Raw genomic sequence first — 26,281 nt, forward strand, 5'->3', positions numbered from 1 at the left:
AAACACAAACCTCTTTGAAATCTGACACGTGCAGACACAAAAAGAGATAAAGGGATAACGGAGGGTAAGCAACTTGTTTCCTCGAAGGAAGACATTCCTCTGTGCATCTCATATGAACAATTTTGTCTCAAGAAGTCTCTGTGTCCTTGGAATTCTTCCTGCGCTGTTGGTTCCGGGAAGAACAATCAGCGACATTTTACAGCAGACAGAAGCTTCTGAAAAGCCTGAATTTTTGGCAGCAGGATCAAAGAACAGTCTTGCAAATTCTACTCCCATCACTGACTTCCAAACTACTCCTAAAATCCTCACTTTGTGTATATACATTCTGTCTGTACTTTTCTTCTGTCTTTATAAAAACACAAGGACAGTTTTGAACTCACTTAAAACTGACCCTTGTGGAAATTATCAGCTTTTTTTTTTAATTTTGAACAGAACTTGACAATGCATATGGGGAAAAAATATTCTACTTTTCATACCAGAGATGGCTTGGAATATATAACCCTGCCAGCTGCCAGTCACAAGTTACACAATTCTATTTGCAGAAATGGATGTCCTTAACACAGTTTTGCTTCCATTTTCACAGAAATCCATATGCAGCTTTATATTATATTGGTTTTGATGGTGTGTGCAGCGTGTGCTTGCTGACCAAAGCAAACACTGTATTTGTCATTTAAGTGCCAGAATGTTTTTTGCAGTCTGCAAATGGTCTCCAGAGCTTTTCCCATCATGTTAGCAAGCTTTTATTAGTTAATCTGATTTATTGATTGGTTAACTGAGAAGACTGCTGTTACAGAAGAGCACTGTGGAGCTACTACACGGATGAGCACAGAACTTGCAATGCCCTCTAGTGTTTCTTTCCTGGAAATTAAAATTTAGAGTGAAATTTTGTTAGCAAGCTTGGTTAGTTGCACTTCTAAGTCCTTTGGTGGATATTGAAAACAAACCCATTGTAAATACAGCCACACCATGAAACACAGAGCTTCCATAAGATGGAAAGCAAACAAATAGCTGAGATTTCAGAGACCAGAAGACATTAAATTTTACTGTAGTTTGATTAGAGTTGCATTATCTCAGAGAGAGGGAGAGCACCCTATCCTAAACCTCCACTCCATGACTGCCCTGAATTTTATGTGAGCACACCCTGAGAAGCAGTCCTGATGCTGGAAGACAACAGTCAAGCCAAGACATGACACAATGTATTTACAAAGTTCTCTCCCAAAACCCAGAAATCATAAAAGCTACACTAACATCAGGATTTTGTCATCTAGCTAACAACTATCTAAGAAATAACAATTATTTTTGGAGCAGTGGCTGCTTTGATTTGACATGCAACACAGCAGCAGCAATGTATCATTACAGCACTGTGCCCAAGCTAAACAGCTTTGATCATGCTTTTATGGTCAAGCAACTCTCTCACAAAGTATCACCCTTGCTCTGCAAGGCTCTGGTAGCTGAGATCTCCCCACCCTCCTGCTGTGTGCACTCAGGAAGATATGTCCCCAGTATCTCTTAGATTCCTAGCCAGCAATTTCTTAGTTCTGCTTCATTAATCTGAAGAAAACTCAATTTTTAGATGCTTTTCATACTTCAAACACATCAAAATAGAACAGAAAAAATCTTCCAAAACAATGTTGTGGCAAACTCCCAAGCTATCCCCTACTCATTTGTGAGAGTTTACCTAGTTGTTGGTTTGTTTATTTAGTGAATTTGATGATATTTTATTCCAGGAATGTGTCAGCTTTATAGTTTTCTTACTTCACAAGAAATGAAACACAATTCATTTTCAAAAAGGAACATAAGCAAAACAGTGGCACACAAAGTGGTGTTTGTGGGAGAAAGTGTCCAAAATGTTACATCAGTCACTGAGGAGGAATGAATAGGGAACTTTTTTCAGAAATAAATATATAGTGCCTAGAAATTGAATTATTAGGGATTTATCCTCAGGCACTTAACCGCCTGTTGATTTTGACAGGTTTTAGGCAGCTGAAGTCCTTTCAGGATATAGGGATTAACCTCAATTAAGCTTTTACTTCTGAGCACTACAAGGAAGCCCAGAAATAATTAGAAACAAAGAAAAAGAGTGGTGAAGTTCACTTTTATCTGGAGTGTCTCATCATCCTCAAATCTAAACCAGCTGAAGAAAAGCCTAAAATCATATTTTAATCAATAACTCCTTACACATATCCAGAATGTTTATGCTAGAACTTTTTCTAGAAGTCCCTAAAAACTGGTACGTAACGGACAAAGATTTAGAGAGAAGAAAGGTCTACAAGAAAGAGGAGCCAAAGCATTAATAATAGAAATAGTGATAAGGCTATTTCTTTATCTGACCCCAAACTGATATTGTGAAAGCCATTGGTTTATCTGTACAGCAGTAATCTCAAACCGAGAGATTGCAACTGATCGTAAAAATTTTGATCAGCACCAGGTGGTGCTATTTTGCTTTTAAAAAATTTTGTAGCTTGGTAAAATATTTACATTTTTAAATAACCTCTGATGAAAACTAAATGAATGAGAAGAGTATCTATTTTCTCCTACTGTAAATTAGTCATGGCTGCTTTTGGTGTTATGCATTCATGTATTTAAGAAGCAGAGGATTCCCAACACACCTGATGGGAAAATTTTAGAAGTCTTTAGCCTTTAAAATAATCCTAGTTTTATAAATTGTTTAATCCATAGAAATTCTACATATGCTCTCAGATTCTCACACAAAAAAAAAGAAAATTCATATTAATCCAAATGCGCTATTTTGTGAGGTGGCACATATAAAGTACACATGTTTGCTCATAATTTTTTTATTACAGACAGGCTGTTCCAAAGCAGTGCACCAAAGTCTGTGTCTCCAGAAATTCAGACAAGTCCAGAAGCCGGGGATAATAGGGAGAGAAATATTTAAAATCAATCCTAAAAAATAAATCTGAGGTCAAAATTCAAAGATTTTTTTTTTTATTTAGCATGTCTGCCACATATTCTTACACTTTGCCCAGATGTTCATATAAAACATAAGCTGCCCCTTTTTATGGTTCTGATCTATTTCTCACAAGAGCACATGGCCACAAACTGTATTTATAGACAAGTTTACAAGAACTTTGTCAGCTTCAGTTTAACAAAGTCTAATCATGTTTTATCAGTCTTTGCAATATATCAGTCATGTAATAATTTTTAGGGTGGCTTTTTCAATTAGGTTTTGATTTCTTGTTGGTACAAAAACTGTCTTAGAGGAAGTAATAAGAATCCAGCATGTTGTTTTAAAGGCCATGAAGTAGCCACATGTTGCCAACCTATCCCCACTGTTCTGCAAGCTGAAGATTCTTGGCAGAAGTGAAAGACTGATATGAAATGAGTGACATCATCCTATGCTGCTCTTCAGCTTATCACTTACTCCTTGGATTAATGGTTTCCCCACAGACTATAAATTCATATTTCCAGAGGTGCCTGTACTGCTGACTTCCCCAGTTTGCCAAAAGCATTGCCTTTGTGGCTGCTTTTGAAGAGAGCCCAGAACTGTAGGAGATTTGTTTGACAAATAAATTGGGTTTTCTCTCTTGCTGCTGTAAGGCTGGGCTGAAGGCAGAGCCTGGAATGCACAGAATGTTTAGTGCCCCTGCAGTCTGAGATGAAGAGATCCTTAAACCAGTGCAGCAGAGCTGCTCCTTCTGCTCTCTGCAGTGCAGTGCTGATGTAACACGAGGCAGGTAACAGGACAGCTTGGGGAGCCCAGCTGTGTCCAGACAGACACAAAACAAGGAGCTATTCTTTAAGTGATGCCGTAACACCAAAATCTGCGTTAGCCTCAATGAGAATAACCACAAATCCAGAGGTGCATGTCCATATCTGATTGTGTCAGAAGTGAAAATCAGAGTGTCGCATCTGTCTTTTAGAATCTTTACAGTTGCCTGTAGATAAGAGGCAGAGCCAGGCAACATCTCCTTGGAAAAATACCCTACCAGTCCCACACCTCAGCCTTTCAAACATGGCCACAGACAGGCAGTAGCAGCCTGAGGATGCATCTTTTGGTGAGGGAGAACCTGCCCTGTTGTCCAAGAACAACACCCATGCAGAAGAACTGCCATCACTATCCACTGTTAATCAGCAGAAGATCAAGTCAAACCAGAAATAAACCACTGTAGATGTGAGGCACGTTTGTAGACAGAATGGCAGAACAGGAAAGTAACCTTGTGCCCTAACAAACATTTGCCATGGCCCTTACTTTAGGAACTGAATACAGCAAAGTACAGTGTCCCTTACTCACAGATCAAACAGAAAAAAAAAAAAAAGATAAAACAGAGACTTTTTTTGTTCAATTGAAGGAATGAACTCTCCCAAAACATTTCAACTCTCCCCACCCTGTGCTAACATCTCATGACTCGTGACATAAATGAGACATCATGCATATGAAGTAATAAGCTGATTTCCACCTTGTGTAGCCCATGAATGCTGGTTAATCTTTGATCCCTGGGCACACTAAAATTCACCAGCCAACTCAGGGAGATTAAAAGTGTTTGAATACTGCAAAAGTAGCTTTACCACCTCTTTTAGTCTTTTCCAAAAGGGGATTATGCCTTAAAAACTTCTGACCTTGTCAGCATAGGAAATAGTTGCATAATCTGTTAAAGCCTAACATCATTTGGAGAAAAAACACTATAAATTCAGAAAGAGGAGTACGTAATAAACACAGCATCAGAGTATTTTGCTATTTCTTTTTTTCTTTTACATCAACAACATCAGAATTGTTCTGTAACAAAGTAGAAGGGTTTTCACAAGGCAGTTCAGCTGGCAGGAAAATAGAAGGGGAGCTCAGGTATGCTATTGTTACTTTGTAGGCAGGGTGTCTCTTAAAATTCTCTATTATTGTCATTTCTGTGTGTTTAAACTGGTTGAATTTCCTCCTTCCCTAATCCCTATTGGTTTGATTTTCTCTGCATTGCAGGATTTTATAATCTTTCTCCAACTGCACATATTTTATTGGATTCAGAAAAATGTGCTGTAGTGCCATGTTCTCATTTGTGTACAAATACAAGAGCTGACAAACTTCAAACAGAATTGTGACCTTCCTTTTAAGTTGCCTAAAATGTTGCAGAAAATACAATTCAATTGCACTTTGTATTTTAGTGAAACTGCAAACTACAAACTCAATAAAGTAATTCTTGTAAATGTCAAAGGCTGGGGTATCTGCAGGATTAATGCCAGCTCAGACCCTTGTATTTTAACTTTAAAAATTTATGAGTAACTAAGGTAATGCAAATATATTCAGGAAAAAATATAAGGCTCTGAAAGTATCCACTGTATCACCTTTGACTCTCTCCTCCTCTTTCATTTTCCAGTTGTGTCACCCATAAACATTGAGTCTAGGTATACTAAATGTGGTAGAAGTTGTAATTCACAGCCAGAAAAACATTCTATTTGATTTTAAAATTACTAATTTGGCCTGTTTGTCAGCAGTGTGGTGCTATGTGATCTTCCATTTCATAAGCTGCACAAATCTTAAGTCACCTTCTCTCATTTTGGCACATTTTGGGGGTCTCTGTACTTATATTTACATGTCCTAGTTTTGCTGAGTTGTAAGCAATTCTAATAAAGAGCTTCACAATCAATTTTAAACCCATGAAGAATTAAAATACTAGGAGTGGATGATACTACCATTAAATTTAGCATTAGCTCAGTAGTTTAAGAAACACAAAAAAAAAAAAATTCTCCCCATGAGAAGGAACCCAGGGAAAAAGAAAAACTGACAAAGATCTTGGAAAGGCCTTCTGCACACACAGGGTGATTTTGATGGTAACCTTTGAGGGTTTTGTTATTTTCTACCATCAAATTCTAGACCCAGATGTGGGGTTTGTATTGTCCTAAGTGAACAGGGAAAACACACCCCTGTTGTGTACAAATGAAACATCTCTGCTCCCTCAGGGCATAAAAAAAGGAAAAAAGGCTGAAATATGGATGGTGCCTAAATGTTTTTCCAAGGCAATGGTGACACAACCACCACGAATTTTCCATCAGCTTTCTGAAATCAAGATGTGGGTGATGCAAAAAGTTCTTTTTCAGTGCCCACTGTGGAAGCATTATGCTGATCTTGATACTGTACATACCAAACTCCTCCAGTCACTGCTACTTAGACACAAAACCCTGGTGTACATTCAGCTTCCCTGGCACCCTGCTGCCAATGATTTGTATTTATTTTAGTCCTGCTGCTGTTCTCACCTCAGTGGAGGATGGTGGTTTTGCATCTTTGATAGGAGTGGGATTCAGAGGAGATTGTCTTTCTCTTAAAATTTCATGCTGGTATCAAAGAAAAAAAGAAAACAAAATTTTAAGAAAAGGAAAAAAACGTTAAGACACCTAAATATTCGAGTCACACTACTTGGTGACAATCCCACCCACAGATTCGTCGTAATTTTGCACTCACCCTCTCCAAACTGAGTTGTTGCCACTGCCTACTCAAGCCAAAGTCTCCAAAAACGCTGAAGCTTTTGCTCCATGTGGTGGCCACCATCCCACAGAGTGTGGTGCTAAAATATTCTGTGGTTTCCAGTTTGCTATCCATTGCCTATCATGCCAGTGGTCCTCCTCTTAATGGTCCTTCTGGGAAACTACTGCATTGCTGTGCTTCTGTAATTAGCTCATGCACAGTGTCTGAGGGAAACGAAAGTTCATGGTTTTTATAACAGATTGCAAGACTTTATTAACTATTGATCTTAAAACCTGGAGGAGATGACCACCTCTTGAAAAATTAGAGAAAACTGATCCCATAAAAGGGAGCAGAGAAAATCAATTGTGGCTATTCACAGGAAAGAATAAAAACGGTGAAGATATGGGTTTTGTACATTCATGTCCCTGTTCATTCAATGTACTGCATCAGATTTTTACACATGGGAACCCAGAAAGGAGTCCCGTGATCATCTGAAACCACTTGTAACCAATATTTTTTGGAAGAGGGAATCAAATACCGGATAGGATTTTGTACGGTTGGTAATTATTCACATTGTTACTTAAGGAAAGAGGATCGGCCGAGCAATTCACTACTTTGACCAGCAGGAAAATACACGGGGAAAAACTATTTTCCCACATAGCGGGAGCTGGGGACGAAGCTCTGGGTTGGGCCGGGGGGGAGATGTAAATCTACGGCCGCAGCTAGGAATTACTTTACTTTATGTATCTGAAACTCAGCTTTTCTCGCTTTGCAAGTTGCCGACAGCAGCCCCCCCGTGCACAGCGCGGCGGAGCAGGCGCGCTGTCCCGGCGGGCAGGGCGCGCTTCCCCCGCGCCCCGCGGCGCGGCGCGCTGGGCCCCGGCCGCGGACAGACGGACAGACGGACGGGCAGACAGGCTTACGGGCTCTCGCCACCTGCCCGCGGTCCCGGTGCCGCGGGCCGGGCGATGCGGGCGCGGCGGCCGCCCGGCCGCCCGCGATGTTCGGGGCGGGCAGGCACAGCATCCCGCGGCCCGTCACCAGGAACCTGGAGGACCTGGACTCGGTGCAGAGCGTCCTGCTGCACAGGTCGGTGCCCGGCGCCGGGAGCGGGGGGCGGCGGCCCGAGATCGCTCCCCGACCGCGGGAGGCTCCGGCAGCCCTGGCCCTCCGCAGGGCAGGACCCGCAGGAGCCGCCGGAGCCCCGGCGAGCTGCCCTGGTCCTGGAGGCAGGAAGGGCAGGAGCCGGGGCTGCCCCTCTGGGCACGGCAGGGGAAGGGAAGGGGTGGCTGCCGGGGGGAGCCGAGGCGCCCTCGGGCTTCCCTCCCTCCTTCCTGGGAGAAGAGGAGGATGTGCAGGTGAGGGACTCTTACACGGGCAGAGAAACGTGCTGATAACTCTTTGATATGGATTGATGCTGTTGCGTCCATGCCATAAGCGTTTTGAACCTTCTTTAAGGGCAGGGGATAATGTATTAACTCGCAAACAAATCCAAGAGGGATGGAAACGAAATCCTTAAGTGGATGTACGGGAGGCGGCACTCTGTGAGAAGGAGCTGCTTTTCCTCCTGCATTCACCATCCCTAACGGGCGATTTTCCACGGTATCCCCACAAAGACATCTCGACAATAGGACCTTGCCCAATAGGCCCGTGCAGGACTCTGAAAGCCCCCCTTCATGGCATTTTCCATGTGCCGCAGAAACTTTACAAAGAAAAACGCATGCCATTCACAGCAGAATCCAGGAGAAGCTCATCTCCAGTTCTGCTGAAGTGTCCGTTCCCTGTTTCTCAGCCACGCTGGTTCATTTCCAGCTGCACAGAAAAGGCACACGGGCACTTCCAGCGCCAGCTCCAAGCAGCTCTTGCTGTGGAAACTAACAAGTGGTTGTTAACTCCAGCGTCAGCCGTGTGAAATCCATTCCTGTGAGCGCTGGGGATGCACACACAGAGCACAGCAAGGAGGGCACGCTGCAATCAGCCTGCTCCGGCTCGGCTCTGGGGCTGCTTTATGCGCAGGAAATGCAAACAGAACCCCGTGGACTTTTCAGTGACTTAACAGAAAATGTTCTGTTTCAGAGCCGGATTAAAAACATGCTGCCCCGTGGTATTGCTTATGTTAATATACTCTAAGTGGAATAAGGCTACTCATGCTTGAAACATTTGCATGTTGACTGACTGCAAATAATGGTTTTCTTTCATGCCTGACATGCCTGCTATGCATAGCAGGTGATCCTAAAAATAAAAAAAAGCATTTAAAACATTTAAGGTGAAGTAAAAGCAGTAGGAAAATAAAATGAAAATTACAGCTGCTTTTCATTCTGGCGAAAACTCTTAACTCTATTAGACTGTTTTTCAAAAGAATGGGATGAGTTGTACTACTCTTCCCAGATTTTTCATGACTGTCTTCCTGTTAGTTTTGTGTTCTTCTGAAATATCTTCTGTGATCAGAGCTGGTACAGAAAGCTTAAGAAGCCAGACTATTCTCTTTCATTTATTGAGCACTAGAGTGTTTGCTCACAAAATTTCTGTTCCTTTGGTCCCAGAGATAGCTTTCATTCTCCGTGGACTCTGTTTACTTGTAAATATCCCAATTAAAACGACAGCCCCGTGTCACTCTTCAATTCACACCACTTTGCTGTGGATGGTCTCTAGGCGGCCCTGTCAGAGGAGCTGTGAACAGAAGATTCTGTAATCACAGCCTTACACGGTTTTATGGAAACCTGGTAATCAAAAAATCTTAATTTGTAAGGAATCCTTGTGAAATATGTATTTTGTCCTCTAAAAAACACTTGGGCAGGAGAGGGGAAAGTTGTGTCGTTGTTATTAATCTTTTAAAAAGAGGGAATTATTTCTGACATATTTTGCTCATGCTGTGCCTAGGAGGATATAAAACCCCAGGAATCAATAGCTGAAATATAATGTCACTCATATTTATTTTTTTTTTTAGTTTTTCTTTCAGTAAAGCAGGTGCTAGCAAGAAACACAAGTGAAAAACAAAGATTAAATTATTTCCCTCTTAGTTTTATCTGCTTGTAATGTATCATGTTTTATCTGCAGTGTATAATTTGTGTCCGTGCAGCTGCTGGTAAAGCCTTCCTGAAAATATTAAGTGATCTGAAATCAAGAAAAGAAAAAAATGAAACATTAACAAGTCATTTGCAGCCTTCTTACCTCATTATCACTAATGAAGAGCTGTAATTTGAAGCATGGAACCAGTGTGTCCTATACCCTGTCATCTTTTAACTTCAGTCTCCTTCTGAATACAGGCATGGATCAAGGCAGGCAGTTATTTTTAAAGCACAAAAGCTTCTGAAACAGGTTAAGCCAAAAAAAAAAAAAAAAAAAAAAAAAAAAAGTAAGGAGAAACCCTTGCTCTGGAAATAAATTTCCACACGTGGATTTGGTTCCTTGCAGGAACAGCTAATCAGAACAACCTTCAGGCTTTAATTATCCACACCTAAGTGCTCATTACCCAGTTGTCCAGTGAGGGTGAGCAGTGCTATTGATGCCAGTGATACTCCCTGGCAGATTTTTACCATCTGCATGTTAAAAGCAGCAACTTGGCATAGAAAGCTCATGGATTCCTTAGCAAGGAGCATCAGCCCCAGCTCCTTGGATTAAGTGTAAAGTGTCTGCCAGAAGACAAATTATTTCAAGTTTCATCCTAATATTTATGCCCAAGAAATGAGAGGCTTTCCTCTCAAGAGGGATCGTGTGGGAAAATCTGTGTCTTCACTAAAATAAGATCCTGCTGTGTGAGATATATCCTGCAATCTTTAATTGTTCCCACAGCAGCAGAAATTCCACATTCATTTCAGCAAAGTCTTTAGGTGGCTCCCAGCTACTCCTCTCAGAGGACCCAAGCCTTCCATCATCCTTCCATCCACAATATGCTTATTCCTATAAAATAGCAAGTGGTGTAAAACCACTGCCTCCTTGAGAGAGAGTCTGTATTTCTCACTTAGTGAGCAAACAACTGGAACCAATTAATCAGCTCTTGAACTCAGGGAAATTTAACTAACACAGCACCATCTGGCATTGACTATCACTTCTCTACAGAAACACTTCAGTGTGCTGCTCGGAGTATTAAAAGTGCTTGCAAATGTAAGCATAATTAGGGAGGGTGGGACAGTAGATCTCACCTTCTAAATGAAACCATAGTAGCACAAGCTTTTTTCTTTAGGAAATGTTTCTGTTTCCACCTCTGGATAGGTTTGTAGTCTTAATAACCACGCAACAGTAATTTATCTGTGAAATCTGCTGTTGTCCAGGGACTTCAGAATGGCCCTCCAGTACTTAATATAGGTATTTTTACTCCAGTTGAAGCCTTAATCACATGGATGCGAGTCCAAAACATTTCTGTCTGTTAATTCACTTGAAATCACGCTTGCTAATATACACTTCCCTAAAGCCATTTCAAGTACAGCAATTTCATACCGGGATTCTGTCACTCCTCTGTAGTGTTCCAGGGCTATAAAACCTCACTGCCGAAGCTGTGCAAATATCCCACAGAGCAGAGATTAAATCCAGCACACGGAACATGTTCCAGCAATTACTCTCCATCCCTTTCCCTACTCACCATGTGTGTCCTGATGGGTTTACTGACACAGCTACACAGCGAGTTGTCTGCAGGGCTGCCACAGGTCTTGTTTTTCATGGATCTGAACAATTGAAGTCCTGAAAACCGAGTAGGGGGGTTTTTTGCGTGTGTGTCTCGACTGTGCGTGATTTTACACGTGTAGACTGCAGGGGCTATTTTAAGGTTCTTGTTTGGGTCTGTCACATCCTTGCTTCTCCTGAGCCGCCCTAGGCAACTAATATAAGGAGAGACAACCTTAATTGCTCGATAAATTGATGAAATAGCACATAAAATGAAGCACAGAGGCATCTCCTTGCTTACCAGCTGACCCCAGAGCCACTTTTTGCCTGGTGTTTCCCCCTCCTGACCAGGGCTTGGCTCTGAGCCTCACCCCAGGACTCCGGAGTTTCACTACCGCCGTCTTTTATGGGACGGGTGCTGGCCCCTTGGAATCAGGCAGCTAAATAAAGCCCGGCTCTCCACGGCGCGTTGCTGTCGAGCCAGGGAAAGGCGCCCGAGGGCCGGGGCGGGCCGGGCACACGGGAATTCCCGCGGCCGCGGGGGACTCGGGAGCGACGGGCCCCTCACGGCCCTCGGGCGCCCGCGCGTCCCTCCGTTCCCATGGCGAGCCGCGCGCCGGCCAATGGGCGGGCGCGGCGCGCGTCACGTGCCCCGCGGCGGCGCGCGGCTGCCATGGCGGCCCTCGGGAGCGGCGCCGCCGGGGGCATGGAGGCGGCCGGGGGAGGAGGAGGCGCCGAGCCCGCGGGCACCGGCACCGGCAGCGACAGCGAGAGCGGCTCCGGCGGCTCCTCACTGACTGCCAGCTCCGAGTAAGCGCGGGGCCGGGAAGGGCGAGCCGCGGGGGCTCGGCCGGGGTCGCGCTGAGGGGGCTCGGCGGGAGCGCCCCGGCGCTGCCGGGCTGGGCTGGGCCGGGTTTAGGTGAGCTCGGCTGAGCTGGGCTGAGCCGGGCCGGCCCCAGGAGCAGAGAGCCGTGCGAGGTTTCCGGCAGTGTTTCCCTGCCGAGCGCTGACGGTATCGCGGTGTGGGCTCGGCAGGGAGCGGGGCCGTCCCTGCGGACCTTGTGGGCTTTTATTTTAGTGTCCTGCGCCAGAAGGCAGCTCTGCATAATACGTGTTTTAAAGTTAGAGATGCAGCCTCCGGGGTTTTGGTTTATCTGTATATTGTTTCGTTCGGATGAAGTTAAACTTACGGCGTTGACTTGGTTCCCTGTGTTGAAACAGCCGTGCTTTACACTTGGAATGTGTATTTAGCACATCTTCAGTCTGAGTCAGAAGATAGTTCTGTAATGATACGTATTTTAAAGTTATAAATGCTTCCTCCGGGGTTTTGGTTTATTTGTATGTTTTTTCATTCGGATGAAGTTAAACTTTCAACATTGAATTGGTTCCCTGTGTTCAGAAGAATGCGCTTTACACTTGGCATGTGTAAAGCGCATTCTTCACACACCTTCAGTCCAAGTCAGAAGGTAGTTCTGTAATAATACATATTCTAAAGTTACAAATGCAACCTCCGGGGTTTTGGTTTATTTCCATATTTTTTCATTCGGATGAAGTTAAACTTACAACGACAACTTGGCTGTTTACAATTTACAACATCGACTTGGTTCCCTGTGTTAGGACAGCTGTGCTTGACATTTCAAATGTGTATTTCAGGGTCTAATCAATGGCATTTCATTGATTAGACCCTGAAATACACATTTGAAATGTCAAGCACAGCTTGTAAGTTTCATCATGAGATGAAAGACATTCAGCGTGTAAGTTTCATCAGGCTGTGCAGTGGAAGGGAAAAAAAAAAAAAGGTTTAAGTGGGAGAAGTTAGAATTGTGTAGTTTATTTTGTAGTTGCCCCTTACCTCTGACTCAGAGATAAAGCTGTTGTACATACACATACATTACTTTATTCTTATATTTATAAGCCAGAAGTCAACTGTAACATTTCAGCTTGAAGCCATATTTTCTTTTAATATTTTGTGTGTTTGGAGTTTTTTCTTTTCTCAATTCTTTCATCTAAAATGCCTTTTTACTGTCGTTCTTTATATCTGTTTAGGGAATAAAGCTGTTCCACAAATTTGAGCACATAACGCGTCTACTACTTGTAATGATATGTATGGTACTTTTAATACTTTATCTGCATAACAATTTATCCAGCAGAACTTGGATCCTTTCTAATTTATCTTTCTTCCATTAATGGACCATTTCAATCAGCACAGTTTTTCAGACATTTTTCCCAAAGAGGAAATACCTGTGTGGGATGAGGGAAACTCCTCTTAGGGAAATGCAGGCCTTCAGGATTTCTAGCTCCCTTGACTGAAGCTTCCAGTCCTAGAGGCAAGTTGAGGGTATTGTGTAAGCACTTGTTTTGACACAAGAGAAAACAGATCAACATGAGATCTATTATTTTTTTCCTTTTTTCTTGCCTTGTTTGGTTTAAATTCATTGTGATGCTACAGTATTAGGGGGAAAAACCTCTCATGCTAGGTGCAGACTTCTTGTTTCAGATTTGGTTTTCCAGATGCCTGTGAGTATCTCTGTTGGGAAAGTGAGAGTTTGAGAGCTTCTTACAGTACAGTTCCTTCTTGACTTCTCTGTGGAGTGGTTCTGTTTGGGTGAGCACAGAGTAAACACCAGACATGCCCACAACTTTTTTTTTTTTTTTTTTCCTCCAATGGTCCATATTGTTTTAATCAAAATAGAGAACAAAGCCGGAGGACATGAGTGTATGAACTCATGTCCAGGCTGAAATTTTGACATCTACCCCAAAGAAGAAACAGCTTTTCCAAAGATCACAGTCTTTTTTAAAGAGGGAATAAAAATGCTATCATACATGACAGGAGTTTTTGCTAATGCAGATGAAATTTCTTTGTAAATTTCTATTGTTTCCTTTTTTGTTTCCATTTTTTGTTTGGGTTATTTTTGGGGGGGGGGAGCTGATTGGTTGTTTTGGGGATTTTTGGTTTTTTGTTTGTTTTGGTTGGGTTTTGTTGGAGGTTTTTTGTTTGTTTTTGCTTGATTTTGCTTACACATGTCAGAAGGTGGGAGTACTCCTTAAAAAACAAACCAAGGAAAACCTCTTCTCATGTTACCTCTTGCTTACCACCTTCTGAGAGAAGGTGGATCACAAAGAGTGTGCCCTTGACAGCCTTTAGGTTTTTTCAGCATTCTGATACTTTCTTGAATGAGAACTTAGGATTTTGAAAATCACAGACTTGGATTTATCCCTAAGGTAGAGCCAAATTATCTTCTTTTAAACTGTCTATTTGGGTAAAAAAGCTAATAAATGCAGAGGAGATAAGTGATGTTTCTTCTTGTCTGCAGGATCCATAGACTTTTCTCAATAACTGGGGCTCCAGAAAGACAGTAATGCCAATGTTTTCTTTATTGTTAGTCCAGCCAGATCCTCTTGTTGAGCCATTAAAGGTACTCTGGTGCAATGTCTGTATAATGTTCTCCATTCAGCTAAACTTTTGTCATTTAGCTGTGTTTTCAGATTAATGCTCTATTTGAATATTTACTACTAGCTTTAAACCAGATTTGCACTCTTTATTCAGTAAAAGTACTTCTAGTGTGAAATGTGTGAATGTGTGACGTTAAACTACTGTATTAATTATGATGTAAATCTCCAGTCACATTTTTATTTATATGATTTTTATGAAACAGAGAGACCTCTTTCTTATGTGGTTAGGAAGAATTAACTGGTCTTGTCTGTTCCTGAAAATCTTCCATGCAGAACATCCCAGATAATTAAACCTATGAGTACTCTTCTTACTGTGGCCATCATGGATTCTTATCGATCTGGAGTAACATTCCATAATTCTCCTCAAGGTTCATTTGGTCTGTTGCCCCTCAGCAGGCAGTTTTTGGTTGGTTTTTTTTTTTTTTCCTCAGCCAAAAGAGTATAATTTCCTTCAGTCTCCTTCCCTTTAAATGTGTTTGTAGGCTGTATAGCATTTGTCTCTTTGCTCTGGGTGTGTTCCAGTTATTACCTCTTTCTTAAAACCCGATATCCAAAACTAGACATGGCTGACACATCACCATTGCCAAATTAGGACAAAAATTTTTTTGCACTGTGCTGATGATGTTTCTGTTATATCCTAGAGCTGCTTTGCAGAAGTGTCTTGCTCTTGACTTTGGGTGATCCACACCAGCTGCCAGACCTGTTTCTGTAGCACTGCTGCCTCTTTGCATTTTCAGTGTGTATTTTTGCAGATGCTGTTTGGAACTTGGGTTTTTAAAACTGTTACCTAGATTTCATCTTAGATTGTTTTGGGGTTTATTTTAATGTTAAATCTAAGTGATTTTTAAAATGTTTATCTTATCTTTCCAAAGGACTGGCAGTGCAATCTGTGTTCCCATAGCATGACAGAATATCCTGAGTTAGGAGCCCACAAGGATAAACAAGTCCGTCTTCAGGCTCTGCACAGGACCTCCTCAAAAATCATGCCACGATTATATTACAAATGCATGAAGAAAAAAATAATGGGAGAGAACAAAAAGAATGAAATTTTTTCTCTTAAGAGAAAGTCCATTGTGCACATGAATGTAATTACTAATTAAGACTTGTCAGAGAAATATTTGTTTTCTGAAAAGAGCATACAGCTTTTTGCAATGGCTGTTTTCCTCTAAGGCATTTGAAGAAAGTATTTTACTGGTGAGAGGGATGTCTTTCCTTGCCTTATCCATCATTTATCTAAAACAAGCTCTAACCCTCATGGCAGACTTAAAGCAGTTGAGCTGTCAGTGTTCAGGAGGCAACTATTTTTTTTCCCTGCTTTTTATTCAATCCTTGTACTCTCTCTGTCCCGTCCCTACTTAAAATAATCAGACATCACATGCACAGTGATCTTCCTTATCAGAACTCATTGATCATTCTTCTTTCTTTTCCAGTGACCTTGAGCCCGAGTGGTTGGATAGTGTGCAGAAAAATGGAGAATTATTTTATTTAGAATTAAGTGAAAGTGAAGAAGAAGTTCTGCTTCAGAACAGCTGTCCAGAAATGCCAGCAGTGAATCATGTCAGGTTTCGTGAAAATGAAGCTGAAATCATTCAAGAGGGATCACGAAAGGAAAGAAAGTATGAACTGAAGAAATGGACCAAAATGCTGAAAAAGAAGAGTCTTCTACCAAAGAGTTCTGGTAAGAAAGGCAGTGGAAGCTGCAATGAGCACCCCTCTGGTCCTACTTCCATATTGAAGCACCGGTCTGCTCAGAAAATGGGTGTGACTGTCCAGCAAAAGTACAAAGATGTGTCTGTTTATGTAAATCCCAGAAAACTCCACAGTGCTGGGGAAGAAGAGCAGCAGAGGCTGCTGGAGGCCTTAGTAGGGATTGTCCATCAGTCTTCATGGAGCAGCAGAAGAGTGGAAAAACAAGGCAGGAAGGAAAAAGGCACCAGAGGAGCCAGTGAAGAGAAGCTTGTGGTACATGGCTTGGTGCCAGGTAGTTCTGCAATGAAAACAGGTCAAATCCTGATTGGTAAGTAACTGAAGGAATAGCTAACTTCTGCACTCTTCCTTTAATATGAAGATTTATGGTGGTTTTTGCTTTTAGAGACAGCTGACTTGAATATTCTTGAGACGTAAGCAATTACATCAGTTCTTAAGGGGCTGTTTTAAGTCAGTGTTATTGCATCCGTTGGTTTGGTACCCTGTCAGTTTTACTGTGTTACTGATTTCTAGGACACGTGGCATAACCTAAAAGGTGTTAATGCAGTAAGGAGATGACCATCCCTTAGTGTTCACACACTGAGCAGCCTGGAGCAGGGAATACCCCGCCACCACCTTTGACTTAAGATTTTAGCTGAGGATTTGCTCAGTAGGTAAATGGAACTGGAGCAAACTATAGTCTGCCAGATACTGTATTTAGATTTTGTTCTTCTCCACAGCATCCCCCTTAGATAAAAGCTTTGCTTATATATGCTTTACATGGATTTTGTATCATAAAAATGAGGGGAAAAAATACTGAGTAAGATACGTTCTTACATTACAAACTTTCTCCACAGCCTTGTTTGGTTATTTTTCTATTTAGCAAGTCCAACAGAGGCTTCCTCAGCAGTTGTGACTTTGGGAGGTTCCAAATCCATGGCAGAGCTGCAGTTTGGGAAGGCAGTGAGCCAGTACAGCCTTTGTGGTGGTTTGGCAGCTCCGGCACTTCCATGAGCTGATGAAATAAGCTGGCAGGAAACTAACCCAGAAGAGAAATTGGCTATTTGTATTTTGCTGGTGCAGTAAGTTAAACTTGGGTCACAGAAGGTCTGACAGGCACACAAATGTGAATGATGGAGGGGAATGAACTGCTGTCAGGGGTAATGAGGGAGCAGAAATACTCCCACTCCCAGCACTGAGGCTGCTCAAAACTTGGAACTCACAGGACATCAACCTCAGAGACAGTAAATGTGAGACAACCAAGCCATGTCTGTAAAGGGTGAAAGATTATTTAATTACCCTTGAAGCTGGTTGCTCACAGAGTAGGAGAGGAAAGATGTGATGATGGTTAGAAGATCATTAAAAATCTTAATGCTATAAGTAGCACAAATCCCCCAAAGTCAGCATGAGTGCTTTTGAAATTCCAGTGGTGTGTGTGTAAAAAGGCACATCGTGCTTCAACTGCCTGATTGCTCCAGCACGAGTTTTTTGGTAGAGATGCTAAAGAATACTCCAGAGAGGAAATTGGATAACTATCAAATTTTACCAGCAAGAGCTGATTAGTCAAGAAGTGGGGGATGTGAAGTAGGAGAGACTGAGTTTCAACTTGATCTGCTTAAGGGTGTTTAATCTAATTAGTGTAAGAGTGGGTGTTTGTAACCTGTAAGTTAATTTTGGAACACAGATTTGTGTATAACATTTTTGTGAGGGCAGGTGTGAAGTCTCAAGAGTGTAGGCAAGTACCAGATCCAGGAGATCAAGCTGACCTAACCAGAGACAGTATTTCATCTGCTGCACTTAATGTTTCCCGGAGCTAGTGGGGATGAAAACTGTGGGGCTGTTTTTGTTTCAAATAGAAGAACATTTAACTTCATCTAAGAAGAGTCTTGCACTTTATTGTGTCCCAGGATATCATCAACCCTTGCCTTGTGTTTTTTGCACATTGGAAATGAAATAGTTCTAAACATTCTGGGGATATTCAGCTCTTAACTGGGAAAATGAGCTGTGTTCAATGCCAACAGTGGAAAATGTATAATTTTCATATAAAAATACTTTCAAATTATATATCTATAGTGAAGCTGAGTACTCTGGAATTTTTATGTGGTGTCTAGAAATAGGGAGGCTTTGCATAAATTAGATGCTCAGATTTCAGTCTTGTCTGCATAAAGAATATACAGTAAAAAAATGCTGTTCTTGTCAAAAATCCGTGGGGTTTACTGCCTCTGTACTGCACATCACAGGATGGGATAGCTGTGGTGTACATCCAAAGCTGTGGTGTACACCTAAAGCCTGATTTAGAAGCAACTAGAGTTCAGTAGATAGCTCCTGAGATCATTACAGGAGCTGAAGGTGGGCAGAAAGTTCAAGAGCAGTAACAGCAGAACTTTGCCTTTCAGTTGTTCTTGATCAAAGTAGGTTTCAGGAGTCATGTGGAGAATTGTGGAAACAGCCAGTAAATGATGTTTTTGTGTTCAATCTGAAATGGAAGAATTAGCACAAAAGTGAGCAACTTCCTAGGCCATCACAGAGGAGGAATACCTGATCAGCACAGCACAGCAATGCCTGCTGGCTGCTGTGCTTTGTATGACCTGTATGTGTATAAACATTAACCTGTTCTTGTTTAGCTTTATAATATTTCAGTGCTCCAGACCATCTTGGCAGTAGTCTTTGTGAGGCAAATTCAAATTATATTTTCCTTTCAAAATACATGCTTTAAAATGACGTCTGGTTGTCTTCCTGGTCACCAGTTTGCAGCAATCACTTTGACTCACAAACTGGTTTATGCTCAGCATTTTTAGTAGAAGTAACTTCTTTTTCAATCCTTAATAATCACTTTCCTCAGGTGGCTTCCCCTATTTGTTTTGAATGCGTATCCTTTATAGCTTTGAACACTTCAAACATCTGTTTATTATTTGCACAATACACTTTAATTTTTGGTTTTAAGATTGCATATGGAAGTCGTAAGTCTTGTTGCTGTACTTTATTAACCAAGTGGAATGCAGGCACTGACCATATGAAAGTAAACACAACAGTTTTGCAAGTTAAAAAACCCTGCTGCTTTGTAACTCTAAGAAGATGGCACTCTATCCATGTGTTGTTTATCTTTTTTTTTTTACATTTAGCAGGCCAGCATCCATCTTAAATTTTCAAAACAGAAAAGCCCTCATTGATTTTTAAACTCGCTGCCACTTTCATTTTGGTTAAGATGAAATACAGTTGCTTCTATCTTGTGCTTTTTTAAATGTCTTCTGTATTTTTGGCAAAACATTTTCCTTGCTTCAGTTAATTTGCAACATTATGCAAAGCTTGGTCTGCTGTGGAAAACTTTGAGCATATCTTCAAAGGGGAAAAACTTCTCAAAATACATTTAGATCCTGACAAAAAAGGGTTGTGACAGGTAATGCCATTATAATTTGGTTCCCAGCCTTCTTCAAATTGAAACATGTTGGCTTCACGCCGGGGAAGAGTTCTTTTAAATGCTGATCATCTTTACTATAGTAAAAGTAAAAAATTAATTCCAATGACACTGAAAATACAGCAAAGCTCTTTTCACTAACAAAACATACTGTTGTTATCCTCTTTGAAAGTATCTGACTGCTCTCATAACCGAATAGCTCAGCATGAATCTTCCCACTTTAGCAGTATGTACAATTGTCAAAAAAATGTGAAAAATCCCCACTGACAAGAAGTAATTGTGTTTGATAATAAAGGTGGGCTATAATAATCCAGTTTCGAACATCTATGCAAATTAAATTGAAAGGTCTGTATCCTTAGAGTCCTGTCAGAAAAAAAAAAAAAAAAAACCTTTAAAGGACCAAAATACTGGGAGAGTTTGTGATTTTTATGTGGAATTACCATACATGGTGTATTTGTTGAAAAGACTCTCCAGAGTAGAGATGTTGGGCTCAGAGGATGGAAACAGTTTGTGTAAGCTTTGCTGTGTTCTCACTGTGTCGTTTGGGATGTGGCTTTTATTCATTTAATCTCCTCTTGAGGCACAGCAGCACTGGTTTGGATGAAAGCAGCCTGCTAACATATAAAACAAGTAATTGATCTGCCTTTCTTCAGTAGGAATGCATTCCATAGCTTGCCTTTTTAGGAAAGCTAAACTGACTCCCACCAAGTCATTACCAAGAACAGAAAAAACTAAATATCAGAATTCCATGACAAAAGTGTCCTCCATCCTCTCCCATGGGAACAGCTTGATTTTTGTGATATCAAAAAAAAAATGTGCCCTTCCCATCACAGTATGGAAATGCTCATTTGCCATTCAGTGTCTCTGGGCTTAATCCAATGGGGATCTGCTTTTAGAAATGGTGCTTGCAGGTGTGTCTCTAGGGAAGGGATGGTTAACAGAAGTCACAGTCTTGTGCCTCAAGTGGCAAAGAGATAGGCAGCTCTGAAATAAACATTCTAGGGATGTCAGCAGTGCCAAAGACTTGCCTAAACTCTGTCCTTAAAGAGGAAGGAATAATTCCAGCAGCTGTGTGCAGACTGGGTGTTTGAGATTAACACACACTGGTCTTAGGTGCTGCTGACTAGATGGGAGAAGTTTCTTCTGATGAGAACAAATGAAATAGAATTCAATTTCATCACTCAAAGTTCAGCCCTGCTTAACATTGTGCAGAGAACATATATGGATGTCTTACAGGTTCTTTGTGAACTGAGAATCTTTTCACAGTAAGTGAATAGCACTCAAAAGCTTGATCATTCATTATTAGGATATTTAAGTAAAGCTTAATTCATTCCTTGGAAAGAGTCATAGACTCATAGAACAGTTTGGGTTGCAAGAGTCCCTAAAGGTCATCTAGTCCTTTCCCCAGCCACACCCATCCAACCTGGCCTTGGACACTTCCAGGGATGGGGCATCCACAGCTCTACTGGGCAACCTGTGCCAGGGCCTCAGCACCTCACAAGAAAGAATCTCTTCCTAATATGTAGTCTAAACGACTTTCTTTCAGAAGGACTTGTTTGTTTTTTTTTTTTCTAAAGATAAATTTGTTGACTTAAGGAATGATATCCTGGAGCTGCCTAAAGAAAATTCCTTTCCTCTGTTGCAGTGGAACTGAGTGATACTTTGTTGTGATGTTTCTCCCTGCATCTGCAATTCAGTGATGTTTTAGATTGGAATGGTTTGACTTAACTCTGCAGACCATTGAGTCAGACCAACTTAAACAATTTCAAAAGCTATTTATTTTGTATATATTGTATATACACTTTGATTTCATTTAACCTGAATTGTTTAAGTATTAGCTAAGTGAAATTAGATTAATACAATTGCATTAATTTTTTAACATAATTAATGTCTGAAGACCTGAATCAGTCTGTCTCTCTGTAAGTATTTCACACTGCTAAAGGGCAAGAAACAATTCTCAAATAAAATGTAGATGTCAAGCTCTTACAAAGTACAGCTTGCATGTATTAACTCTTTCACTGCAGTTAATTATCACACCGAGTAGATCTTGTGGTCATGTCCTGCTTTAAGACTACTCTGGGTTTGTAATTTTACACAGCTCATACTTTGCCCAGTGATGTTATTTACTCTGTTACTTCATGGTCTTTATTCTTTGACTGCTGTTGTGTGTGGCGAAAAGAAAAGTAGCAAAAAATGCAAACACCCACCCCTCGCTGCCTCAACCCCCAATTCTGGAAAACCCACACTAATCAGTAAAGATTTTCTGTTGTGTATCAAGTTGCTCTTCTTTGATAGTGCTACAGCACTTTCTGGCAGAAGAAAGGCAGCCTTACAGGACTGCTTGGGCTGTGTGCTCTGGAAAGCTGTTCCATGTATGGTCCATGATTACATTTTTACCAATTGGGTGGAATAAATATTTACTGCTGCAATGAAAGTTTTACATGTGTACATTAGGCGTTAAATAAATAAAACCCTTGTAGTATGTAACATGTAAATACTGATGGCTCTTCTCCTTTCAAAGTGTCTTTGTCTATTCCACCCTGGTGGTTCCAAAACAGCCTCTCAGGTGCTGAGGTGTGGATGTCTTCGCAAAGTGTGTGCAGCTTCTCTGAATGGCTCTGCAACAGAATTCCTAAAGATCCAGTCAAACAAACAGAACACAAACAACTTTTGTTTAAGCAGATGAATTTAAGATAAGTACAAGAGTAATTTACGCTTTCTCTTGTAGTTGTGTTATAATGATCTGTAATACAGTGTTCTTAACAGAGAACATAGTAATCCTGTTTATAATTCTTGTTATATTAGAGTAGCCTGAGTGCTCTGCTTTTCATTACTAATTTTCATGTCCTGGGGCTCTGTCATGAACTTACTGAGTTCCTTTTAAATGCTGTTTAACTTTCAGCTTTTCTGACTTTGAATGACTGTTGTGTTGAAGATTTGACAGGCTAAAACTTAACTGTGCTGTGCATCAAGAAACAGAGGTTAGGGAGAGAGCTATTTCTTGAAAAGAAAAACAACATTTTTATATGTAGAATAAAATGTAGCCTTTTCTTGGTTTTCCATTCAGAAGGAGTAGGAATTAATTTCCCTTTAATGTAAAAGAAGAGTGAGCAACTGATTACCTGGTGTATTAAAGAGGAATATTGCTTGCATTTTGGAAGTAATCAGTGTTTCCTTACTGATGGTTAAGAAGAATGTTCTGTCTCTTATTGGCCTTGATTTTGATCACTGCTGATTTTGAGCAATTTCTTCCCTCCTACCTGGGAGAATCGCAGTTGCCATTTGAAGGTATTTAAAACCAAGGTAGAACATAGTGACTGGTAACTGTCAGTCTTCTTCTGAACTTGAGCATTCCGTGTCATTGAATAGATTCTCAGGGAATGGAGAGACCTTAGAGACTCAGGCTGTGCTTTTCCATGGTGTGCATGTCATTAGCACTGCGTCAGTTTGAGCTGAGCAAGTCTTCTCCCTGGAAAACTGAAATACATGCCGAACCCTACAGTACTTCAGTGCTTTATTTCTGCACTTGATGACATCTTTGTTGCCAAGTCAAGGCTTAAAATATAACTATGCACTTTTGCTGCAAATCCATATCCTTTTTCTAATCCCTTTCCACTGCCTGAGTGATGAACACCATGTTAATAATCTTGGAGAGGATGTGGAGGTACTTTCTAGGGGAGTCTTTGTGCAGCTCAAGCAAAATGAATCTTGGTTTTCAATCTGCTTGTTCAGAGGAGCTCTTCAGTTCACATTTAAGAATTTGGTCACTGTCAGTGTTAAGTAAGAAGCTAATTTCTTTATTTCCCTGCCTACATAAGATGTAAGCTGGAAACTAATAGAGTTTTTCACAAGAGAAAGCAGAGACAACTGAAAGTGCCACCAAAGAAAATCTAGTAGAAAATAAGGTCTATTTTGTTACTCTAAAGTTGAATATTTGCCTCTATGAAGGAACTAATGAACCATCAAATGCTGGTGCCATTGGCAGTCGCTTCTTACAGTTCTTGTCTTAAATTTATGTTGCCTCATCTTAGGTAGTTTGCTCTAAGTATCTTTATTGGAAGGTTTCGTAGAAAGTCTCTGGATCTACAGAACCTTCTGATTTCCACTCTAACTGCTTTCTCACTTAGGCTCTGCTCACCTTGTCTTTAACCAAGAGATTGTTCATTTCCCATGGTTGCTGCAGTATTACTTCTGTCTATCTGATCTCATTTGATTTCTTTTTTCTTGAGCACAGGTGAATAGGGCTGTCAGGAGTACTCTGGATGGGATCACTCACCTACATCCCAAGGAAAGGCCAAACAATGAATGGTCAAAAACCCTTTGATTTTTACTTTCCAATTTCTGTTCTTTTTGACAGGTCTATGTAGTTTTAGCTCTCGATGTTATTTTACTTTTATGTTTTCTAGTGTTCCAAGTTGGTTTTCTTTTCCACAGGTCTCATATCTCCCTTGCACACTCCATGCTTTGACGTACATCTTTTTGAGGGGGATGAGGCATAGGTCATCAATTAATTACCACTCATACTTCTTGAGGTTATTTTCCTTCACTTCATATAGAAATCCCAGTTTGATTTTCGTACTTTAGACTGTAATGTGAATTTTAAGTTTGTAAGCTACAATTCAGTTCTGTTTGCTTTTGTAGGTGGTGCCTTTAATTTTTCAAACCTTTTTCTCTTGCAGTTAATGACTTTATCTTTGGGATCCTAAGAGGTTTTTTTTCCCCATTTCCAGTGATGGTAAGAGTGTAAGATGTAGAAAACACTAGAAGCCGTTAGGCAGGAAAAACTGACAGATAAAAACATGGAGAGGACCCACAGCAGGGGGCAAGGAACGGAAGAGAAAGGACTAAGTTGAGAAATTTGCTGGGTTTTGGTCAGGTAACAAGAGTGATACAAGCCTGGATGGAGGGGTGAGGCTTGGATTGCTACATAGAAGGGCCACCAAGATGATCAGTGGGATGGAGCAGTTCTCCTAAGGAAGTGCTGAGAGAACTGGGATTGTTCAGCCTGGAGAAAAGAAGCTTCATGGTTACCCAATTGTGGCTTGAAGGGAGAATACAGGAAGGATGGGGGGATACTTTGTAAAAGAACATGTAGTGACAGGACAAGGGGCAATGTCTTTAAACTGGCAGTAGATTCAGATTGGGCATGAGAAAAGAAATTGTTGACTGTGAGGATGGTGGGACACTGGAAAGGATTGCCCAGAGAAGCTGTGGGTGCCCCATCCCTGGAAGTGTTCTTGGCCAGGTTGGATGGGATTTGAAGCAACCTGGTCTAGTGGAACATATCCCTGCCTGTGGCAAGGGGTTGGGACTAGATGGTCTTCACGGTTCCTTCCAACCCAAACCACTCTATATTTCTATGATTTTTTTGTCACATGATGTGAGTGTGGCCATAAGGCCTTAGGAATACAAAGATAATAGACTAAAAGTGGTAAATGTTGCATGTAACAAACATCTACTTAAATATAACAAATGGACATTTATGACAGCTTGAATGGCATATTAATATGTTTAATAAGGCACTGTTGTGCTCTGTATTGTGATGCAGTTGCGACTGAATTTCTCATTTCTTGTCTGTTCCACCTCCAGGAGATGTTCTTGTTGCTGTAAATGATGTCGATGTGAATTCTGAAAACATAGAGAGGGTCTTGTCTTGCATTCCAGGTCCTATGCAGGTACAGTATACAGTACAGTTGACCATTTATTCCAAAAATCCTCTCTGAAAGTTAGTACTGCTTCTAGCCATTTTTCCTGAGGAAACAAAATTTAGTTGGCCTTTTTCTTGATATTTACTCTCTTATCTTTTGAATGCATTGCTTGACTTCAGTCAGAGTAGAAATTTCAGAGTTTAATTCTGATAAAAATCGGAATCAGAAAAATCCTATGAAAATAGGTAGGTGCTGATGTCTAGCTTAAAAATAAACATGTCAGCAGAATAGTAATGGATTTTTTTGCCAATTACTGCATGTAAAATGGTAATAATTGCTCTAGAAAATACTTCAATAGAATAATTATATCTTCATCAATATAAATAAGACTCACAAACCACAAGAGTAAAACCAAGCCTGAATTAACAAAAGGAGTGCTATTAAAAACATTTAAGAGCATTTAAATGGTGAAATTGATACTGGTTTGATATTGAAATGCAAAAATTAATTCTTGGGGTTCTAAGAGATGTTAGATTGAATACTTTCAAGATCTTTCAAAACTCAACAGTGATGAAACTGATAGAAGTTAATAATAAAAATTGGTACCACAAAAAAGCTCCAGAAAATCTGATGAATGATGTTTCTTTCCCCAAAACCTATTGCATATATCTTTTCTTCCAGCTGAATAATTTTGGAGCTCTAATGAAGAATTAAATAAGTAATGAAGAATTAGATAGCTGTTTCAGATCTATGCCAGGAGAGTGTTACTTATCTAGGATGTTACTAGCATAAAAAGGGAATATTTTGAGTTAATCTGCTTAAGTCTACTTCCTGATGGACAGGAAGACAAGATAAAAGTTGAAACTTTCATGTATGAGGTATGAGCAGGAGCAGGCTAAAAATTAAAGTGTCTCTTGGTAGTTTTTCTTCAGGTAGATTGTTTGAGATAATGATAATAATAGACATATTTTACAATCCAGAGATTTTTCAGAGTGGAAATTTTACGTTTTCTTGAACACAAAAGTTCTATTTGCAAGTTCCTGTGGAAATATATCTGCAGTTGCAGTGAGA

The 26,281-nt window shown here is 40.7% G+C and overlaps 1 protein-coding gene and 1 long non-coding RNA gene across 4 annotated transcripts in view; one reads left to right on the forward strand and one right to left on the reverse strand.

The window, feature by feature from the left end:
- The window catches only part of LOC135298658 (uncharacterized), a 501,452-nt gene extending 489,806 nt beyond the window's left edge, over positions 1 to 11,646 (reverse strand). Inside the window, exons 1-6 of the long non-coding RNA XR_010360690.1 lie at positions 11,310 to 11,646; positions 10,989 to 11,223; positions 9,581 to 9,718; positions 7,783 to 8,641; positions 6,407 to 6,633; positions 6,202 to 6,279 (exon numbers count right to left, since the gene is read on the reverse strand). This is a non-coding gene — a long non-coding RNA (uncharacterized LOC135298658). The remainder of the gene's footprint in view (positions 1 to 6,201; positions 6,280 to 6,406; positions 6,634 to 7,782; positions 8,642 to 9,580; positions 9,719 to 10,988; positions 11,224 to 11,309) is intronic.
- INTU (inturned planar cell polarity protein) overlaps positions 7,170 to 26,281 on the forward strand; it is a 39,339-nt gene continuing 20,227 nt past the window's right edge. For 2 of the 3 annotated variants that reach the window (XR_010360688.1, XM_064416446.1), the window contains exons 1-3: positions 11,673 to 11,818; positions 15,892 to 16,478; positions 25,152 to 25,237. Coding sequence is in view for 2 of the 3 variants with exons in the window: in XM_064416446.1 (XP_064272516.1) it covers positions 11,682 to 11,818; positions 15,892 to 16,478; positions 25,152 to 25,237 (810 nt within the window). In the remaining variant the exon portion in view is untranslated. Of the gene's footprint in view, positions 7,499 to 11,672; positions 11,819 to 15,891; positions 16,479 to 25,151; positions 25,238 to 26,281 lie in introns of those variants that run through there. The other variant, XM_064416447.1, reaches the window with a different exon arrangement.

Source organism: Passer domesticus, chromosome 4, assembly GCF_036417665.1.
Source record: "Passer domesticus isolate bPasDom1 chromosome 4, bPasDom1.hap1, whole genome shotgun sequence".
In the NCBI taxonomy this organism is placed as follows: Eukaryota; Metazoa; Chordata; class Aves; order Passeriformes; family Passeridae; genus Passer; species Passer domesticus.